We start from the raw sequence: 22,144 nt of genomic DNA, 5'->3' as shown, positions 1-22,144 counted from the left end.
TGTGGTTTCCACGTCTTGGTCATGTGCCAGTGCACCGCGTGAAGGAACAGGCGGGAAGTATGCCAGGTGCGGGATGCGGTGACCTCAGACTTGTAGTTTTATACGGATGATCCATTTTATAGCTGATGGATCCTCATCCAAACCGCTTGCCACAATGTCCACATCCCTACTGTTCCTGCTCAAACTTCCTGCAGGATTTCTGTGTCGTCTTGCCACTTGCCTTTGTAGGGGACATTTGAGGAGGTTCATGGTGGCTCCGACTGTGTTAGTCTCCAGCTCAGTGCCTGGACCTCGGCACTGCCTTTCCCGTAAGTGGTGGCTTACGGGGCCCTCACTGCGGTCTCGAAGTGTCTCTCCACTGCCACCCCCATTATCCACCCCTGCTCCCCTGCATTAGCTTTCCCAGCTACTCGTGGGGTTCCTCTGCCGGCTCTCCCCTCCTCGCCTCCAGGTCCCTGCTGTCTACCTTTACGTGACGACTTTGGGATATATCTCAGCCATCCCGTTCTTGTTTTAGTTTTCTCTGATATTTGCCCAAACATCCACAAGCCGTTATATTCTTGTATCCTCTATGTGTTCTTACTGTGGTTGTTGTCAGTATTGTTAATTTTGGTGTCTCCCACCAGATTCTGTGAACATATTGAGGACAAGGACTTTTTTCCATAATAAAACCACTGTGCTTGGTATATCATTAGTGTTGCTACATGTCTTCAGTTAATTTAATTCCTAAATGCTTTCTCAAATTCATTGTGACACCTGTATATTTTGTAAAATTAATACTGACAGCTCTCATTTCTTTCCATAATATACCTTCCCAAATATTTCAGGGTAAATCAAGTTATAGAGAATGAATATTTTCAATGCAGTAAGAAAGCTCATATTTTAATGAACGTTGGCGATGACTTAATCTGCGAGAAAAAGATTAGCTTGTGGTAGGAGTAATCACTCTTTCCCCCTGGACTGTGCTGGTTCATTTTTTAAGTCAACCTGACGGGGCCATGGGGTGTGGGGTTTATTGGTCAAATGTGATTCTGGGTGTTTCTGGATAAGAATACCATTGGAATGGTAGACTGAGTAAAACCAATTACATTCCTTGATGTGGGTGGACCTCATCCAATCAGCTGAAGACTTGAGTAGAACAACAAAAGCTTATGAAGTGGGCAGTCCTTTTTCCTGACTGCTTTGAGCTGGGACGCCAGCTTTTTCCTGTCTTTGGACTCAAATGGAAAAGCTCTTCTTCAGTCTTGAATCCCCTGACTTGTGGACTGGAACTTAAACCATTCCTTCTCTTGGACCACCAGCTTGCTGACTGCGGATCTTGACATGGATCAATTCATGTGAGTCAGTTTCTTAAGCCTTCCAGAAGGAAGCAGAGGTCCATGGATGAGCAGTAAGCCAAGCTGAATGGGATGCAGGCACTCTGCAAGGCAGCAGGTCTGTGCGCCGTAACCTGACGGACACAGACGAGGAAAATGGGGTAAACATGCTCGTCTTGCAGACTGGGAGGGAAGCAGGAAGTAAATGACAAAGACTGAACCCAGGAGCCAATGTTGCGAGAGCGGTTCTAATCCAACAAGGCCATCTTCAGATATGCCTTCATCTAAGGCATATCTGAAACTAATATGACGGTGGTGAAGCTTCCTATTTTAAACATTTTTTTCCCCTTAAACTCTTGGCTTCTTTCCTTCTTCTGGATCTTCTTCTTCTTCTTTTTTTAAAAATTTTTATTTATTTATTTATTTGAGACAGAGAGTGAGAGATCACAAGTAGGCAGAGAGGCAGGCAGAGAGAGAGAGGGAAGCAGGCTCCCTGCTGAGCAGAGAGCCCAGTGCAGGGCTCGATCCCAGGACCCTGAGATCATGACCGGAGCGGAAGGCAGGGGCTTAACCCGCTGAACCACCCAGGGGCCCCTGGATCCTTCTTTATCTGTCCAGCTTTCCACCCATCAACAGCTAAAGGCGGAGGAGTTGCAAGAGTAAAGGTTCCCTCCCGGTCGCTCAGAGCTGCTTTCTCTCAGTCCCAGCAGCGTTCCCCCTTTACGCCTGCTTTCAGCGCTGTCATTTCTGTGGGTCTTTCTGCCGAGGCCCTGCGTGGATAGGACACAGATGCCCCACACTAGCGGTTTTGACTGACAGTTTGGGGGGCTCGGGGAAGACATTCAGTCAGTTCACAGATTTATTATTGATTTAAAGTTTAATCCATGTTACTCTACTTCCCATTTGCAGAGATAAAGGGAATTATGACAATGGCAGGTTAAAAATTTGGGGCCCGTCCTCTTGATTTTCCCTCCTTACTCCATCATGTGGTGACGGGCGGGGGAAGGCAGGTTCCACGGGGACAGTACGACTGGCTTGTTCTTGCTGGGAAAGAGGAAAAGAAGTATCAAATGAATTAATACCGCTTACATGAAGGGAAAGCGCCAACTTAATATTGCTTAAAATCAGTTTACGTTGGTGATATTTCTTGTCTACAGTGGGCTGGGTTTAGTGTAAAGCTCAGTCGTACAGAGAGGATCTGTGCGGATGTCATTTCTGGAGAAAGGCTGTCCCTGAGAAACCTAACACAGAAGGTGAGCGCTTATGAAACCCAAAGGCAGGAATGTTCGCCTGCCTTCCAGGGTCCCGGCAAATACTAATCCATGTTCTCTAAAAGCTACTTTTCAAGCATTCAGATTTGGTTCACTAATTTCTTACACCTAATTCTTAAGCCAAATCATTAGTAACAGGTAGTTTTCACGTGTAAACCAACACTTGCGTGTGCTAATCTAGACATTATGTATAATGTCTAATAAGTGCATGTTTGAAGGCATTGTGGGTAATTTACATACAATTACTGTTGGAATTTCTCTGATTTTTCTGCTTCACTGCGGGTTCAAAAGTGGCGTCTTACTCATTCTTACATGTAATTTTTTTGTTAATGCAAAAAAAAAAAAAAAAAAAAGGAAAAGCTTCTCAGACCCCTCCCAGCCTCTCACTGTCGCCACGGCCCCCCAGGCGAGGGCGCGCGCACGCGCGGGCACACGCGCGCGCACACACACACACACGTGTGAGTTCAAGCTTGATGCTTCCCTGTCCCTCGAGGCAGGTCCACATCCGGTCTTGGAGCGCCCTGGTCGCCCGTGGAGGAATGCCGCAGCGCCGGGAGACATCCTCTGTGGGCTCCTGGCAGCGGCCGGGCTTGGTCAGCACTTGAATTTGACCCCCCTCTGCGTGCGCGCTCTCGGGAGCGCGCGTCCGTGTGTGTCCAGGGGCGAACCCGAGGCGGTGATTGATTAATCCGAGAAGCGCCCAGGGGTGGGGATCGCGGTGCCCAGGGCGCGGTCCCGGTGCAACCTGCCCTTGGGGCGGAGGAATGGGAGCCGGGTTGGGCCCGGGCGAACGGCCCGCCCCAGTGGTTCCCGGGCCAGGCAGACCCAGGGGCGCCGGGCCGGGCGGTAGGAAGCCCAGGGACCCGACGCGAAGACACAAAGGCGCCGGAGGGGCCGCGGCTGGGCGGAGGCCCGCGGGGAAGGGAGCGGGGGTGGCCAGGTGCGCCGCGGGAGGGCGTCCGTGCCAGGAGCTGCCGCGGCGGCGGAGTCGGATGCAGACCCGGGGCGCAACCATGGCGACGCAACGTGTGTCCCCCAGTAACTCGCAACAACATTATTTCTGAGCTGCCATCCCCGGCCTGCCCTCCACGTCCCCCTCCGCTTCGCCACACTGGCGGCCGACCGGCTGGGCGCGCCTGGCTCTGCCCGGCCGCTGCCTCCTTCCCGCGGGCGCAGCCGGAGGGGGGCGCAGGCGGCGGCAGCTGCGCCCGCGGACATCACCTTGGTGCACGTTCGTAGAACCGAGCGTGCCGGCGACGCGCGCACACACGCGGCCTCCCGGGGAGGGGGCGTCTCCCCAGGGCCGGTGTGGGTGGAGGGGCTCCCGGCTCTACCCAAATAGCGTGGGTTCGCGTCCTCCTGCTGCCTCCAGAGGCTTCCGGATCCAGCCCAGTCCTGGCAGAGCCCCCGGTGCGAACGCGCGCGCACGCGCGCACACACACACGCACACACACACACACACACACACGCCCGCCCGCCCCTGGCGTCGCCGTCGCCCCGCTGGGCCCCCCGCCCTTAGGGACAAGTGCGGCCACCGGCGCGCCCCGCGCTGCCTGCCGGAGGAGCCCCGGGTCGCCGGCGCCGCCGGGGTCCCCGCGTGCGCCTCTCGGGTCCGCGCCGCTGTGGCTGGCGGAGCGCTGACGGCCACCGCCGGACACGCACGCGGTCGGAGCCGGCCCCCCGCCCGCGCCCGCGCCCGCGCCCGCTCGGCTCGCAGCCGGCCCCCCTCCCGGCCCCCGGCCGCCGGCTTCTGCGGAACCCGCGGCGCCCCGCGCGCCCTCCCCTCCGGCTTTCCCTGCCTCTCTCGCGGCGGCCGAAAGAGTTGATCGCTATTGTGATCCGCCGGGCAGAGGCGAGGGCGGGCCGAGGTGCGGACACCGGAGACCGGCAGGAACTGGGGGTTCTTCCAAGCCAACTCCACCCCGCGGTCGCCGGCGCGGTCTCCGCTCGCCGCCGGGACAATGGATTAAGTTACTCTTCCCGGGGCCAGAAGTCGCTGCAGACTTGGGGAGAGATGAAGGAGAAGGCGATGATCAAGACCGCGAAGATGCAGGGCAACGTGATGGTGAGTCCGGCGGGCGAGGCGCGCGGTCCGGGCGCCCGCGGTGCGGAGCGGGGCGGGGGTCTCCTGTCCCCGCGAGCCGCCGGGCTGACCGCGACCCGCGGCGGCGCCGTCCCCGGTTCCCACCCGAGCCCCGGGGCGGCCGCCAGGGTGCCGAGGGGCGGCCGCCTGTTTGCACATCGCAACTTCGCGGGGTCGCCGTGCCTGTCCTCCGCGCGTGGGGCTCGCGGCCCGGGGTGGGTGTGCGAGGCGAGGAAGGGGCGGCGGCCGCGGGGCGGCCCGAGTTCCAAGCCGACCCCCGGGGCTGCCCTGGGGGCCCCGGCGGAGAGACGAGGTGGCGGCGGCGGGGGGAGGGCCCGGGGCCCTGATGCCCGCGCGGCCTCGGGGCTGCTCGTCCCCGGAGCCCGAGACCTGTTGGGTTGAGCGAGCCTCTGGCACACTCGGGGCGGCGCCTGTCCGGCGGGGCCCTGCTCCCCCAAAGCGCTGACTGTGCCAGCGAGCGTGACAACGGCCAGGCATCCCCCGAGAATCGCCGTGCGCCCGGAGACCCCCTCTGGGTGGCGGGAAGCTCAGGGCTCCAGGGCCAGGGGCTGTCTTCCCAGGCACAACTTTGCTAACTCGGGGACCCCGGCGATCCGCCTCCCAGCGCGCCACCCCCTCGCCTGCGCCCTGCGACCCGCCTGCAGCGCTCTGGCCGCCTGGTCCCCGGCGCCCCGGGGTTGTGGGGTCGAGGGGGTCAGGGTGCTGGAACCTCCTGGCGAGGACGAGGAGGTTGCCATCTTGTTCTGTGGAAATTGTGTGTGTGCCTGTGCGTGTTTATTTGGGTGGCGTTTAACCCTTTCGGTGTTGGTGCAGAACGATTAGGAGGAGGGTCCCTATTTTTATTTTTATTTTTTTATTCATGAGATGGGGATTGGCATGCTGGTTTTCCGAGTACAGCTGGAAATGCAGGGATGCTTTCAGGCTCTTGGTCTAGAGTTGTTTGGGAGGTGGGTTGGGTCCAGGTCCTGGGAGGAAGGGTCAGGTAGCGGGAGGTGTGTTTGGGATAACCCAGTTGGTGATCCATTTTGAGGTCTTGCTTTAAACAGAAAGAGGCAAGAAATGAAAAATGCATTCTAATTGAACACATATCCGGCTGGGTTAGCCACACCCACGGCAAGGCACCTGTTGCCTGGCTGAGGCCGGAGCTAGCCCTGTTCAGAGCTGGACTTCTGGCCTGAGGTTGTACTGTTCCACTCAGGATCGCTCTGGGAGAGCAGGAACTGCATCCAGGGGATTATTTTGTGGGACCCCTCCCCCAGTCCCCAAAGATAAGCCCCTCACTCAAGGAACTTCTTCTGTTTGTGCGTTCTGCGGCTGACTGACCCAATTGCTTGTTTGTGAAAATACATGTTTCCCTAACTCTCCCACTCCCTTTTTAGTCATTGTGCTGTTCAGCTCTTTTTTTTTTTTTTTTTTATAAACAGGGCAGAAACGTGTGTGGAGTAATGTTTTCCAATTAAATTCCCACCTGCACCCATAATTCCCTTTTTATATTATGCCATCATGTGCTAGTAAAACCTACATATTTAGGACTGAGGCAGAAGAAAGAATTTGAATTAACTTTATTGGTAATATAATGACACATTATTGATTCATTACCTAAATCTGTTGTCAGACAGGTGTTTCTTCTTATGACTTAGCTGGCATGTGGAGCTCTAGCAACATCTTTATGTTCTATCCAAAAAGCTTGTGGAGTCCTCCGTCCCACTACTCCCTCTCTGGGTTTACTTCTGAGGATAAGGACGGAAGGGGTTTTGCACTCACAGTCTGAATAGAGATGTTTCCTCGGCTCCCTGCATCGCTTCCTTGCTGTCTGCTGTCCGTAAGTAGAATTAGGACAAGTTGCACTGTGTCTAGCAAATTCTACAGGAACCAGTCATGGTTTGAGGCTCGTGGCTGGCCTCAGAATGAGGTCCAGACTTCGTCAGGGTTTCTTCTGTGTTCTGTCAGTCCATGTGTTGGTAATGCTGCCTCTGTGGTCCTGTTTGTACCTTATGTGACTCCAACGAAACCCACGCAGCTTTAATAGCGTGATCTTTTTTTTTTTTTTTTTCACTTACATTGTTGTTTGGGTGCATTTGGATCCTTCGTTCCTCATCAGTCATCCTGGAAGCCTTGTTCAGCACCGCCTGTCTCGGGTTGGATGACTGGCAAAGCCTTCCCCCCGGCAACCTGACTGGCGTTCAGGTGCTGGAATCTTCCCGAAGGCTTCATTCTTCCCACCTTCCTTTAGAAGTGTGTCCCTGTGACGGGGGACCGAGGGAAGGCACATGGCTTGGCATACTGCCTAATCCCATTTGGGGTTAATACGTGAGTAAAAGTACTCAGAAAGGTGGAACCAGTTCATAACTTCTGATTAAATTTTTGAGAGGAGTCTATTTCCTAAACTTAATTTCTAACATGGCAAAAAAAAAAAAAAAAAAATCCCAGACTAAGCATGGCACTTTCTGTCTGCAGTTTAATACTCTCGGGAAAGAGATTGAGATTTTCCGTTTCTCCCAGAACAGAATTTAGGTTAAAAAATAACTGGATTTTCACAGAAGCTACATTTGAAAATCCGTGGGGAGGGGTGACTTGTGTGTTATTTTCGGCCCAGCCTCCCCTGTTATGAGTATGTTGATACAGCACTTCCTTAACCGCTGCTTAAATCACACTGGTTCTTCTGGAGAACCATATCCTCTTGCGATAGGTTCTAAGAGCAAGAGAACATTTTATTCTCTGAAGGATATTACGTCACGCTCAGTTCTTCTACTTCACTCACACGAGTTCTTCCCAGACACTGAGTGCTCAGCAAAGACTGAGTAAAGGTTCATTAAAAATAAAAGCCGTGGGGACCCGCCTTAAGCCCTGTGGGATGGTCTCCCCCTTCCTTGGTACGTTGGTGGCTCGTCAGGTAGATGGCGGGTTAGGCGGACCCTTGGTGACCAGACTTGTGGAGAGCAGGTTCAGAGACCAGATGCAGAAGGTCGGGGGTCCACAAGCCTCAGGAACGCTTTGAGAATCTCCTGGTTGCTTGGTTTGGGTTTTAAATGCAATCTGCAGCCTGGGGATTGATTCCCTGTATAGGGAAAGCGGATGTTTTCCTGTGGTCCCTGGAACTGAATTTAGGGCTTTGGTCACTGATTGGAGATACCTGTGATATCATGAGCCGAGTACCTTTTCCAATCTTGCCTTCCCCTTTTTACGTTGAGTAAAAACCCTGGACCAGAACCTCCTAAAGCAAGAGCTTTCTTCCAGGCCATTTGAATAGTTTGTGAATTGATTAGGTTAAACAGTATGACTGACTTCCCAACGCCGCTGCCCTACTTGTGATAATCCCTGGTGAGCAGAGGAAACTATAAGGTTTTTAGATAAATTACCGGGGTTTGTGTGGGACCCCCAACCCCCATTGCTGAGTGCTTTTGGGCCCAGCGATGTACTGTGGTTTGTGATTTCCCAGGGTACAGCCTTTCCTGATGCAGAGTTTCCCTCTGTCTCAGGGCGATGGGGAACACCACTCCTGCTTCCTTCTACGGACTGCCACCCTGGGGACATAAAGGCTGTGATCTTGGTTCTAAATGCGAGCACCTAGTGTGCGCGTTGGGAGGAATCTGCCTTCCTGAAATGGATTCCGAAAATTCTTGCAAGGTCACGAGGTTTGGGGAATTCTCACCGTGTGTCCCCGTGCGGCGGTGCCTCTGCCCACATTTCTCTCCTTCCTGGCTGTTGGGCTTCCCTTCACAAAACCGTCAAACCTGTGGCAGGACTCCTCTCGAAATCTCGGTGAGTCCTCGGTGCAGGTCGAACGAGCAGAACGGGAATTCGTCTCAAGCGCACCTCTTAGACGGTCTAGAGGATTGGGAAGACTTGACACAGTTCAGCTGTCAAACAAAGGGAGCCAGAGTTGTGGAAGTTTCCAGGGAGACGTCTCCAAACCCAGCGAGGCATGGTCAGCTCAGGGCGTCTCAGGAAGTACCTAGAGTAAACGCTGGCTGACAGTGCTGGCCTCCTCTCCCTGCCCAGGCCCTTGCCCCACTGTGCCCTGGGTCTTGACGTCGGGACGTGCAGACGCGCTAAGCGGCTGTTCCTCTACCCCAGTCGTTTCTCTTTCCTCTGCCCTGGCCTCAGGCTAATGACATGACTCAGAACTTGTCCATCTTTTTGCCCTCGGATGTCCCTGTGTAATTATTGCCAAGAGGTGGTACATTCCCAAGCAATAGCATCTTCTGTTCGTCTCTGGTCGGTTGCTGTGCACCGCGAGACCCAAGGGAGTGCTTGTATTAAATGCACAGACCGGGGCTCGTTTCTATGCCTGGCACAGACGGCTTTGTGAGAAAGGGCCCTGATTTTTTTTTTTTGTACTCTTTTTCTTCTTGGTTTAAGAACTCCTTCAAGTTCTAGTGCATCAGCTAACGCAAGAGAGAATTCCACGCGTGCAGTGTTTCCCCCATACAGCTACAGTAACATGGGAAGCCTGTGCTCTCTTAAGGGTTATTATGTGTGGTCTTTTCAATACCAAAGCTGCATGTCCTGTAATCCAGTTCTGTTCCAGCGCTGCTAGCTGGAGGCAGCGTCCCTTCCCACAGGCTGAGGACTCCGTCCCAGAACACCGCCCCCATTTCAGACACCAACTGTAATTGGTTCAGGTCCTTCTGTGTTTCTGACAGATGGGTTCCCAGGACCCTCTCCTCGGGATCCATTACTTTGGTGGGGTGGTTCATGGACCTCGGGACACCAGCTTATTTACTAGATCCCTGGTGTGAAAGGTGATGAATGACCAGCCAGATGAAGACACACAGAAGCTGAGGTGTGGAAAGGTTTCAGACATTGGAGTTTCTGTCCCCACGTATGGGGTCCCACCGCCTTGGCTGCGTTCTGGTTCCCCATCCTAGAGGTTCTCCATACCCTGGCCTTTGGGTTTTTAGGAAGGCCCCATCACATAGGCGTGACTCGTTAGGTCTTTGGTGGTTGGCGTGGATTCCATCTCTAGCTTCTCTCCCCTGCCCAGGGGCTGGGGTTCCAACCCTCTTATCACATGGGTTGGCTTCCCTGGCAACCAGCCCCTATCCTTAGGGGACTTCCTAAAGACCAAAGCTCCCGTGTGGGACCCTGCCAGACCCTGCCCTCTGTATCTCTTCCCCCGGCTAAGCAGTGGCATCCTTCAGCATCCTTTGTGGGAAACGGGAACAGAAGCTCAGTTGTAGCTGAAAGGGGCTGGTTATGAATCATAAGACCCCTGTTTCCCCGTGATGACGCTAAAGGACAGAGGATCAAGTAGTGTGACAAAAAGTGCTCCCCACTGCTTGTGTCGCTCTGGACATTCTAGGGGTTTTGGCAGCTGTGAGCCCTGCGTGCAGACTAACTCCAGCTGACCCTCAAGCAACTTAGCTTTGAGTTGCACAGTCCATTCATACATGGAGTTTTTTCCAATAAATACAGCAGAATGCTATGAATGTATTTTCTCTTCCTTATGGTTTTCTTAATAACATATTCTTCAGCTCTCTTTATCATAAGCATGCCAGTGAATGACGCATATAACATGCAAAATATATGTTAATCAACCACGTCATAGGTAAGGCTCCTGCTCAAAAGTAGGCTCTTAGTAGGTGAGTTTTTGGGGAGTTAAAGGTCATATGTAGACTCTTGACAGTGCAGGCGGCAGGAGCTCCTAACCCCTGTGTTCTTCAAGGGTTAAGTGAATAAATTTGTTATAAATCACAACATCATAGTTAAGTCACTACTCGGTATCCTTTTTGCGGGAAAAGAAATAAATTTACTCCAGACCTATTTTTTCTTTCTCCTTTCATTCCTTTAAGTACAGCAATGAGGAAGCGTTTGTGATCTATTTTGGTTATAGAAGCCAATTTTCTTTGATTAATAGGACCGCATTTTAGATCTCAAGGCAAAACATGTCCCAGACTTCATAGGACACGTACATCCTGAGCTGAGAGTGTGCACGTGGACGAAAGTGGTCAGCATTCCCTTTACTCTGCGGCTCCCCTGAGGATGGGAGAGGGTCCATTCGCGAGCTGGAAGGTCTGAAAATCCATCTGGATCCATAGGTCTCAGCATCGGCTGGAGCGTCAGTCCTCAGGAAGGTTCTGACAAATCCAAGGGCATCAGGCTGTTCCTTGGGTGGGCAGAGTTGAGGATGGTTGTTGGAAGACGAGGTTCTCCACCTTGCATGTGTACACCACCAGGGGAACCCTAGAACTCCTGCGGGGGAGCTTTGGGCTTCCCACACCCCACGCACACGTCTGTGCACGCGCACAGGACCATCCAATGTCGCTACTGTGCGTTGTATCTTGAGTGTTGATACCTTCGACAGTTTGGAGAGCCGCTGGATGGGATGGGAAGTTTTAAGACCGACGGTGTCATCAACGTCCAAGGAAGTAATGCTCCCGTTCGTAAGACGCCATTTGGGCTCGGGGAAGGGCACAGTAAGTCTGGTTTCTTGGGGGAGTTTCGTGGGGGGAGCAAAGTGAATGGGAAGATGGCGGAGACCACAAAATAAAGAGAAGATGGGGACAGAGAAGAATAAACTAGTCACCAGGGGGAGAGCCAAGGGAACGTGCTGTGTCTTTGTTTTGCATCCTCACCTGGGGCTGGGGAGAAGCAAAGGTGCCGGAAGACGCTCCCTTCATTTTCACCGCAGAGATAACAGCCCTTCTCCCTGCAAGATACTCTGTGATGCATCTGTGATCCACCTGGAGATGCCTTCCACACCAAACAGAGCAAGTAGAACAAGCAGGGTAAAAGAGAGAACACAGCTCCTGGACCAGCAGGTGGAATTCTAGAATTTTCCATGAGCTCTCTAAGGGGCCTCTGCAGGTAGCTCCCTGGACCTCTGGGCCCTCCCGAGTAGGAACAGGGAACTGGAGGAGATTGATTATTCCTCAAGTTCCTTTCTACCCTCTCCCTCTGCCCAAGCCAGGGTAGCCTTGTCTGGGCACCACTGACCCCGAGGTCGAGCTTGAGAAGCGACCGTCCACACCAGAACGGATGTGCTGTTGACATCGTAATTTCTTCAGCACTGACTCCTCTGGCACCTTCCAGCTTAGCTCACCCCGTCCCTCTCGCCATGTGTCCCTGTTCACAGATGAACGACATAGACGGCACAGATCTATACCAGCCATGAAACCCGGAACAGTGATCCGCACACCTTGCTCACTCAGGCAGAGCTGCGTGTGTGCCTGCGCATGTCTTCTGTGCACATGGGCGTGCCCTGCACACTTCTCAGCTGTGAAGGTCTCGCAGCATCCCAAGGCAGGGCTGCACCCGGGTTGGACGAGATGCGCTACGGGCACAGTCGCTTTGATTGCTTGACTCCCGGGCTATTCAGAGAACACGGGCGTCCCGTAATAGAACCGCGGGCCGAGGGTGTTCTGGTTTCCAGTTTTGTTTATTCATCTGCAGAATGGGAAAGGGAATTGCTGACGAGCCAGGCCGGCCTCCAGACCTGGTTGGCAGGGCGCCGGCTCGGGGGGGTGGTGGGATCGGGTCTTGCCGTGGGAGGACACGAGGGCTGTTCACACTTCTTCGTGGTAAAGGCATTTGGAAAGTAAGATTTCGCAGAGAGGGAGGCGAACCAGATCAGACCCTGAACGCCGGGGAACAAACCGAGGGCCGCTGGAGGGGAGGCGGGGGAGGACGGGGGGCACGGGCGACGGGCCCTGAGGAGGGCCCGTGATGTGCTGGGCGCTGGGTCTTCTCTGCAACCGGTGAGTCACTAAATTCGGCCCCTGAAACTAAGAATACACTGTATGTTAGCAAAATCGAATTTAAATAAAAAGTCTTTAAAAAAAAAAAAAAAAGAAAAGATATTCCTTTCTGTTCCTTTTTGCCCAGCCGACTAGACGGATGCCGCTCATGCTAGGGTGTTAGTTCTGTAGCAACACGTAGTAAAACCCCTGCTGGTGGGAACCCAACGATGAACTGGGGTGAGTGAGACCAGCAGTTGATGATTATAGCAGTCGAAGCCTGTGTGGACTTTTTAGGGTACATCCTCGACTCCGTGCACATTCAGCTCCATTTCCTATACCTTCTTTTTCAGTGTTCTGGGGAAATGAGAATTAGTGAGCTTCAAGCCAAAAATCTCTCATTTTTACAAAAAAGGATTCAGTTACAGACTCAGTTCTCCATGCTCAGGCACACACACACACACACACACAGAACATATTTTATCCAAACTGTAATTATTTATAACAGAAAACCGAGAATTTTTCTGTTTAATTACTAGTTTCCCAGAAATTTCTGTTTTTTAGGCCAAATCACATCCTGAGCAAAGTTTTTATAAGAGGATTTTTTTTTTTTTTTTTTTTTGCCATTCTTCTTTCTAGGACTCTAAATTGTGTATATGTTTTCAAAATCCCACCCTTCGATTTCAGAACTGATAACGGCTTGCATGGCACCATTGCAGATTATAAAGTCACTTCACAGGCTCTATTATGTTAGAACAACCCATTGCGCTAGCAGGACAAATATGTCTGTTTCATGGTTGAAAGACCAAAGACATGGCAAGGTTACTCAACAGAAGGGAGCGGGGGCTCAGGGGCTGACCGCTCCCAGCCGTGTTCTTCCATTCTTCAATACATTTTCCTTCAGAAACCTTCCCCACCACAAATGGTCAGAAATACAGAGTCGGAAGGATGGAGGAGGGTCTGGAGACCCCTGCAACACCGTCTCCTCTCATGCTGTGTTTTGTGGGATTTCCAGCCCTTTCTGGAACACAGCCAGGGACTGGAAACTTCTTCTGCCTTTGTTGACGGGTTCTGTGTGTTTGAACGGTGTTTCTTATGGTCCCACGAAACCTGCCTTCATGTGACTTCTCGTGGTCCCGGCACTGAGTCTTCGAACTACGTGAAGTAAGACCAGCTGTGCTTCATGCAACAGCCCAAGCTTTCTGAGAAGTTCGCGCAGCTGGCATGGGGTCCCTCCTGGTGTCTTTTCCAGGAAAAATTGCTCTGTTTCCTTCAACTCACTTAAAAGCTTAATTGAAGTCAATGTGCATTTAGCAGTTAGAGACACCTTCTTTTCATCTAGCCATTGCTTTTTTTTTTCAATTTCTCAGTTTCCATGTGTTTCTTCCTCTTTTTTTTATTGTTATTCATCTTTTCCTGTGCAAGAACCCACAAGCAAAGGTTAGAGTTTAACTTGTAGAGCAAGTTAACTTGTGAGTAAATCTGGGATATATTCAACACACGCAGACTTTTCAGAGTGAAGCGTGATCTGGTGGGAAAGTCTCCAGGGAGGGAAGGCCGAGGCTTCGCGGTGGAAAGCCAGCAGGCTCGTGACCGGCTCCGATTTACTGACAGAAAAGGAAAAGATGCGAGCTTTTCCTGCAAAACTGTAAGACAGCAGCAAGCCTTTTCGTAAAGCGAGTATTCCGTCTGTCTGTCTGCCTGAAGATGTCACCTTCTAGAGTCTGTCTCTTTCTGGAGTAGTTCAGCCCATCCAGAAGCAAGAAACTCCAACTCCTTATAATTAACCTTCCTGTGCCCTTGAGAAAAACAGGACAGCCTGAGAGAAGGTTACCTGTCCTGGAACCTTCTTGTGTGGAGGGGAAATGGCAACATCAGGAGACAAAAGCCACCTACAGTTCTTATCACCACCCAAGCCACAGGGCAGCCGGGATCCAGTCCCCTGCAGAGCCAGAGGCTTTCCCAAGAGCTGGAGAGGAGAGCGGCTGGTGCTCCCCCCAGCCCCAGCCTGATAGGCATCTCCAGTGCTGGGGGCCACGGGGATTGTACCAAAATCCACCGAGCTCCTCAGATGTATTAGCAGAACCAGAGGAAGGCAAATGAAAAATCCCCATGAGAAAAGACTCCAGGAAAAGCCTAACACTTTGTAGAGATTTGCAGCACTCAATTTTGGCAGAGGTGTGAAACAGTGAGAGCCCTGTGTGCAGGCCGGTGGGGGGAGGCGCGAGGGAGAGAGATCTCTGTGCTTGCTGGAAAGATCGCAAGCGTTGGGAAACATTGAGCAAATACAACACACTATCATTAGTGCTGTGTACATCGGACTTGCGAGGGCAGCTGGTCCAATTGGAAATCAAATAAAAATTTGCGAATATTAGATGGCTAAAAAACAAAAAGCAACCCCCCCCCCAGAACTCCCCCCGCAACCCCAAAAAACTTGTAACTGCTAACATTGTGGAGGGACCTGTCCTGGGGCCCTGTGATCGCACCACTGTGCCCCGAGAAGTAAGTGCTAGGAGGTCTGGGACTTCCGACTGGAGCCCGGTCAAGTCCCCATGGGCAGTAGGACACGTGAGGACGTCAGCGTGTTTACACAGTGAGGTCCCAGATAGCAGCAGAAGGGGGGCACATCACACTCATGAGCACAGGGACTTTCTCAAACACGCCGCTGGCCGGAGCACAAGAAAGCCGTCCTGAGGGAGCACACGCCGTATGCTTTACACAAGCTCTAGCTCAGGGCAAGAGGTCATGGTGAGGGAAACCGAGGTAGGGTCCCTGCTGGACGTGACAACGTGGTTAGGAAAATGAAGGGAACTCTGACCACACAAATCATGGTACTGCCATTGTGTGTGTGCGTGTGTGTGTGTGTGTGTGTGAGAGAGAGAGAGAGAAAGAGAGAGAGACAGGGGCTGTGATTCCTCTGACCCCTCCACATTTTCTGGAGACTGGGTCTCGGAGGGCAGTGCTTGGGCCAGTGGCGTTGGCAGCAGCAGCACCGGGAGGGGGTGGTGCTCACTGCTGGGCACCGGACCTGCGGCCCTGGACGCCTGGAGGCTGGGACCCGCACGGGACTGTCGCTGGGGGATCTGGGGTGCGCTGGGACCCGCACGGGACTGTCGCCGGGGGATCTGGGGTGCGCTCACATGTGGTTCTCGGTTTCCCAGTTCTCAGGCTGTCTGGAGAAGGGACCTTTGTTTTGTGCTTTTAAATTTCCGTTCCGTCCTAGATCAGCACCTTTGTAAAGTGCAGTGAGAGCAAAAACAATAGTGAACAAAACACACACCCGAGTCTTGTATCGCTGGACCCAGACATGTAAAACTCCTCTGTTCAGTTGGCTACAAGCCTCCCGAACCGCATCCTCTCCGTGTCTGCGGTCACCCGGAGAGGACGGTGGCCCGCGGCCGGCCCTCGGGCTCTGGCTCGCACGCAGAGCAGCCTCGCTCCGAAGGCCCTTGGAAGACCTTCCCTCACTGCCCGCCCGGTCTGTTGTCTGGCAAAGCCCCCGGTGGGGAAGCTCGGTGAGAAACAAACTCTCCTCCTGACCCAGAAAAGCTCACCACAGTCAGAAGAGAAAGAAATGAGTTGTATTAGTGAATGAACATTCGCCATGTCACCGCTGTGAGGTCCGGTTTGTGCCGGAGGCTGGCATCTGGCCAGGCCCATGTCTCCTCAGGAGACGGGGCGGTGGGGCCTCGCTTCCTCCCTGACGGGGGCTCCTGGGTCCTCGAGGAACCATTTCTGAGAGGAAAGACTGGCCCGAGGCTTATGGAGCCACGAAGGAGATCTCCATGAAGGAAATTTCCATGCACACAAGATTTGCAAAGGACAGAAGGAAATTCTGAAGGAAAAGGAGGAAGAGTGCCTCTTGCCTCCCGTCCCGCGGGGAGACTTGGTTTGTGTCCGTCCTCACACCGCTGCTCCCGTCTCATCTTTCCTTCTGGGCCTCATCGTTGGCTTCCTTTCTGGGAGCGAGCCGGGCTGTGAGTCACGACCACAGGTCAGGTTCCCTCCGAGATTCATTCTGAGTTTTGAGTCACGATGGAGCGCCCACCTGGGTGGAATCAGGGTTAACGAGCTGGCTTTTGTTGCTGACTTCTGTTATTAAGGAAAAATTGGGTATTTTCCCACTTTGTTCTAAAGTTTATTTTTAGCCGTGATTACTTAAAATGATTCAATTTTTTTAGACATCTAGGAACTGTTAATTACTGCAGATAAGACTGTTCTAAAGCCTACTACAAAGGCTTTCCCCCCTTCTTCTTCAGTACACACAAAGGAGATCATGTTAAAATGCTCTTATGCAAATTTAAAAATTTGCCTGTTACATTAACAATGCTAATGACGGTTAATGCATTCCCACAGCTTCTGTGGGATCTGAAATATTAATGTGCTTAGAAATGTTTCAGGATCACCCTGCACATATGTGAGATGCGGAGTTTTTCACGGAGCGTAGTTCCTTGACAGTGGATTCAGTTCGAATTCAAGGGGTGAAGGAGAGATGCCGAGCCAGCGTGGTGGGTTCTCGCGGGTTCTGCGACACGGGCTGAAAAGGCTGGAAACCCTCTTTCCCCGCATCACAGTCATGGGCGGCTACAGAACCGGAGACGAGTGGTCACTGTCGTAGACCTGGGAGGGGAAATTGTCCATCATAAAGGAAAGCAGAGGAAGGCGAGGAAGGGGCTATCCCAGGACGTGAGGCAAGGACCCTCGCAAGCATAGGTCGGGATGCCCTTGAAGAGCCCTCCTCTGGATGAGATCACGCCACACTTGTGCTGGGATCAGCTGGAATGAGCCTGGGGATGGCATTGTTCAGCGGGGTTGGGCTCTTAGACCAGTCGATGGAAGACACACCCTGTGTGTTGGTCCTGACGTAGGGATTTTCCCACAATGCTGTGCAGAGCAGATTCGGACCGTTTGCAGATAGCCTGATGGAGGTTAATTCGGGTTGCCCCAGGGTCTTAACACAGTGCATCTTATTGTAGAAGCTTTTCTGACTACTTCAACTAGAGGTCTTCCCTCTTGTCTGCCTCGAGCCCCTCAGCAATCCCCACAAACGAGGAGAGGCGTGTAGAGCTTCTCCTACAGCGCAGCCCTAGCCAGAACGCCATCCCGGTGACTTCTGGACGTTCCCCCATGGGATGTGTTGAAGGAAATATCATTAAAAACAGATTCTCCCAACCCAGAAATCTTGTCCACAGACCTAGTAGAGTAAGAGACCACTTGCGTTACCTGAATAAAGAATCAGATCCGAGTGTGATGTCTGTCCCGGACGTCTAAGATAGTGCAAAGGAGAAACCTCACAGCCCTCACAGCCCAGCGGATACTGCCTGTGTCACACGTGTTTTCTCATCAACGGTAGCTTGTCCTCAAGTCAGACACCTTCACAGCACCGTGTGTCACATGCGGTTCACGCTGACCTCGCCTGGGCGCTGGGGTGGCCATTTCTGTCTGCTTGGTGGCCAGGCCTGGAGGAAGAGCAGTCTCCCCTCTGCGCCAGAGGGAACTCTGCCCAAAGGAAGGAGGCTTCCAGCAATTACTGCGGGCGCCTGCCCTCCCACAGGAACTGGGAGGCTCGGGGTGCTCTCCCTTCATGTTTGCATTTCAAAAAACGGGCTCCCAGGGTCCTTGGGAAGAGGGTCCTGCGTCATTAAGCAACACAAGGCCTACCTTGTCCTCAAAAGGATACATTTCAGAGAGATGAAAAAGTGCTTCCAAGGACACGTTTTCTAAGGTGAATCCTGAGGAAAAGGAGAAGAGGCAAGACTTTCCCTTAGAGCTGACCCTCCGGCCGGGACCGGGGTTGAGCAGCCCAGCCCCGCTTCCTGGATGAGTTTTTTCTATAAATATCATGCAGTACCACTGATGGATTCTCTTTCCCTTATGATTTTCTTAATAACGTTTTCTCTAGCTCTGTTGTAAGAATATAACATAGCACATGCGTCACACAGAAGGTACGCGTTAGTCTACCTGTCCTTGTTACCGGCAAGGCCCCTGGCCAACGCCAGGCTCTGGAGAGTCAGAAGTTATACACGGAGTTTCGGCCGCGCGGGGCGTCAGGCCAGGGCCCCTCACCCCTGTGGTTCCGGGGTTCATTGTCTTTTCAACTGGGAGAAATAAGCCTCTTATTTTTAATTTGCTTTCGTCCTTAAAGCCAGAACATTGAAATGAGTAGCCTGTACCCCGGCCAGCAAAGCCACAGACACTCATTGAGAGGGACTGGAACCTGTCCCAGGCTCACGGAGGCTGAGTGCTTGAAATGTCAACACGATTTAGGCAAAACCGACGATCAGGAGACTGCCAAGGACACCAGCGCTTGATGGAAAGCTTCCTTCTTCCGCGGACGTAAGAGCAAGAGGTGTGCCCAACAGAATGACCGGCCTGGGGTCTGGAGGCACCGGGGTCCCGCACCCAGTGGGAGGGAGAAGCAGAGGCTGCCTGGGCTGTGGGGGGGGCAAGGAAGCGATTGCTCCCAGCACCCCGTCATTCCGCCAGCAGTACTTCCAAGAGCTTAGCGTGTGGCAGATAATAAGGTAGGCACTTTGCATGGATCAAACGAGGCTCAAAGAAGTCCCATCGGAAAGCTGCCCGGGTCCCCGGGGTAGGAGGGAGGAAGCCACTTGGCATCCGGCTCAGATGTGTCCAGAGAACTCTGCCATCCAAAGAGAAAGGGTCAAGCTGCAGGCTTTCCACGGAAAGGGGACATGTCTCAATATATATATAAAAAAGGAATCATTCAGTAAAATATTAATGTCGGGTCTACTGAGGCCACATGAAAGGCACTTTGGAAGCTGAGCTAATGATTCAGTTCTGTCGGCTGGAGCGTGACCTATACATTCTACCTTATTATCTCAGCGTCTCACCCCACCATCTTCTGGTTACTGTTCCTTCAGGAAGGTTCCACGATGAAGGGGTTGTGTTACTGCTGGGGCGTCCAGGAGTTTAAAGTCTCAACGTATCCCAGAACATCTCCGACTGTGCCCCGGCTACTTCCGTGGGAGAGAACTTTGGCGAGTGGGGCTTTTTGCTGTTTCCAGAAGCTGTCCCAAGGCTGTCTCTGGGACACGCACACGGTTTCCTGCGTCCCGTGCTGCCTGTGTGAAGAAGCAGGGGGCGCAGGTTTTGTTAAGCAGAGAGCCACATCGAGGTTGATCTTAGAGCCTGGTTCTTTTCCAGCTTTTCTCAGTTCTTCACCCCTGGGGTCGTTTGTGTGTTCCTGGTGTTCTCATCAGCGGAGACCCCGGGGCCCAGGGAGGAGATGGAACTCAACTCCATGCTAGTGATGTCGTTAGAAGGCTCGGTGGGTGTTGCAGTGGGACTCGGGGGTGACAGTAATGGTGACGGTGAGGCTTTGACTCTCCCGCACCCTGATCATTGCTTAACGACCGAGGGAGTGAGGGGCACACGCTCACGATCTGCCGAGCGTCTCCTGTGCGGGTGTGGTGCCCAACAGGGGGATCCCTCGGTGAAGAAAATACAATCCTGCCTTTCCCTCTTGGGGTTTCCATTCCAGTGGCAAAAAGAGCATAAAACTGATAATGTAATGAATTATTTAAGTACGAGTCCGATAAATTCTGCAAGAAAAAAGTAGATTGAGGTTGCCTGTGTTTAAGCGTAGACGTTAGAGTCCGGTGTTGGATGATGGCACAGGTAAGAGGCTCTGAAGCTAGTAGCGACACTAGTAGTTATGAGAGACGAGAAAGACATTCTCCTTAATTGTTGATCCGATGCAAAAGGAAAATGTCACAATTAAGACTACGCCTGAATGGGGTTAAATCACTCTGTGTTGGTAACTTGCTTGGACAGGGGAGGTTTGCAGAGCCAGATGTTGAAATGAAATGGGAGAGGGGCTTGCGTGGGTGTCATCCGGGGGTCTCGGGAGAGCCGCGCGACTGTTCCCTGGGGGGACGCTCCAGAACTCGCTGGACTTGGTGACAATGTGCCCTTGAGGGCTCAGGAATCGAGGAGCACAGGTGCAGCCGAGAGGGCAAAGGGGGAGCAGGTTCAGCTCTGCAAAGGGTACACTGAAGCGTGATTTGGTCCTGGGTCCAGATACCGAAGAGCTTAGAAAGGCTAATAGTAGTGAAAAAATAGAAGGAAAAGCAGTAGCAAAGCTTGGGCGGCGGAACGGAATTCATAAAACTGAAAACAAACTAAGAAGGTGAAAAGAAGGATAGTGCGTGCACTTTTGTGTACAAATGGGATACGTTTTAGGAGCACTAGAGCACACTCCGACCCGACTTGGATGAGGAAATCTGTATCAAGGTACAAGAAAAATACTGTCGGCTTTTCTTAAATTCGTATCAAATCCCATTAGCTGCAACGAAAGCCTGTATCTAATAGCCCGGCATTCCGGCGCGTTTGTGCAGATCAGGTCACAGCTGGAACCTTACTTTGGGGTCCTCTGGTAAAGAGGAACAGATGAACTGGCCCATGTCCAGAAGAGAGGCATCCCCGTCATGAAACATGAGAAATTGTGTCGGCAAAGAAAATAGGAAGTAAATGATGTTTTAACCTGAGTGCAGTGGTTAATTGTGTGTGTCTACTTGACTGGGGTATGATACCCAGATATTTGGTTTCTGTGAAGGTTGTTTTGGATGACGTTAAGATTTAAAGTAGTGGGCCTTGAGTAGAGCATGTTCCTCTTCATAATGTGGGTGGGCCTGGCCTAATCAGTGGAATGCCTGGCTAGACCAGGAGACTCATCATCACCTCTGAGCAAGAGGAGTTTTGCCTCAGATGACCTTCAGGCTTGAATTACAACATTGGCTTCTTCCTGGGTCTATTATATGTACATCTGTATCTCTAGGCATATAGACATATATGTAAAGATATATTTATAGACACAAACATATATATCTGTATAGACCTATATATAAAATATATTTATCCTATTGTTTCTGTTTCCCTGGAAACCCCTGACTAATGCATTAGGAGAATAGGTACCGAGTGGAGGGCAAGACAGGTGTTCATACATACCTGAAGGCTTTCATGGAAATAGATTCAGACTTATTTTTGTGTGATTTTTTTAAGAGGTTCAAATCCCTAGATTGAAATTATAGGCTGGCAACATTTAGTCTAATAGAAAACAACAAATATGGAGACATCAATATAAAGTATTTTTAAAAGCGTGAATGGACATGGGAGACAGCAAAATGTTTTGTATGTGGCCAGCGGATAATCAGTGACACAAGCTGTTACTGAACGGACTCCATGTGTCCATTGGGAGTCAGAATTATAAAGCATTTTGGGAGTTTCTAGTCTAGTAGTCTATATTTCCTGTAGCATGCATTGTGAACGGCACAGGAACATCTGTTTCTTGAATTCATGAGGATGAATCTGCACACTTACCAAAAAGCTGAAGGTATAATTATGGGCTTTAAATGGTAAAATTCAGACCACCTATATTGTGTGAAATTATTAAACACACAGAGAAGAGCCAGACTGTGGGAACAGGGACAGATTCGGTGTCTGGTGGCCTTAATCCTACTTACTTGTGGACGTGGATAGAAAAATCCAGAGAGCAGAGCATCACTGAAGATCTACCTGAAGCACAAGGGAGGTGGTAACGGACACAATTTTTGTGTGACTTTGGCTGCACAGGAAGGGGCCAGACCTTCTTGCAGACCAGTCATTTTATGCAGCTCTTTTTCTAAGAACATTGTATTTCTTAAAATAAATTCAGCCTATTTCTGATGAACTCAAAACCTGCCCATCTTCAAGGATTTCTGACTTAGTCTAAAAGATCACTCTGGAGGCTATAAAGACAATAACCGGTGTCGG

The 22,144-nt window shown here is 51.8% G+C and overlaps 1 protein-coding gene across 2 annotated transcripts in view; it reads left to right on the top strand.

The window, feature by feature from the left end:
• DPP6 (dipeptidyl peptidase like 6) overlaps positions 1–22,144 on the top strand; it is an 857,378-nt gene that overhangs the window by 77,174 nt on the left and 758,060 nt on the right. The window contains exon 1 of one of the 2 annotated variants that reach the window (XM_059396041.1): positions 4,311–4,652. The exons of the other annotated variant lie outside the window; for it this stretch is intronic. Within the exon in view, the coding sequence (XP_059252024.1) occupies positions 4,602–4,652 (51 nt within the window). The 5' untranslated portion in view covers positions 4,311–4,601. Of the gene's footprint in view, positions 1–4,310; positions 4,653–22,144 lie in introns of those variants that run through there. 2 annotated transcript variants of the gene reach the window in all.

This window comes from Mustela nigripes, chromosome 4 (assembly GCF_022355385.1).
Source record: "Mustela nigripes isolate SB6536 chromosome 4, MUSNIG.SB6536, whole genome shotgun sequence".
In the NCBI taxonomy this organism is placed as follows: Eukaryota; Metazoa; Chordata; class Mammalia; order Carnivora; family Mustelidae; genus Mustela; species Mustela nigripes.
This window is presented reverse-complemented; position numbering and strand designations above follow the sequence as displayed.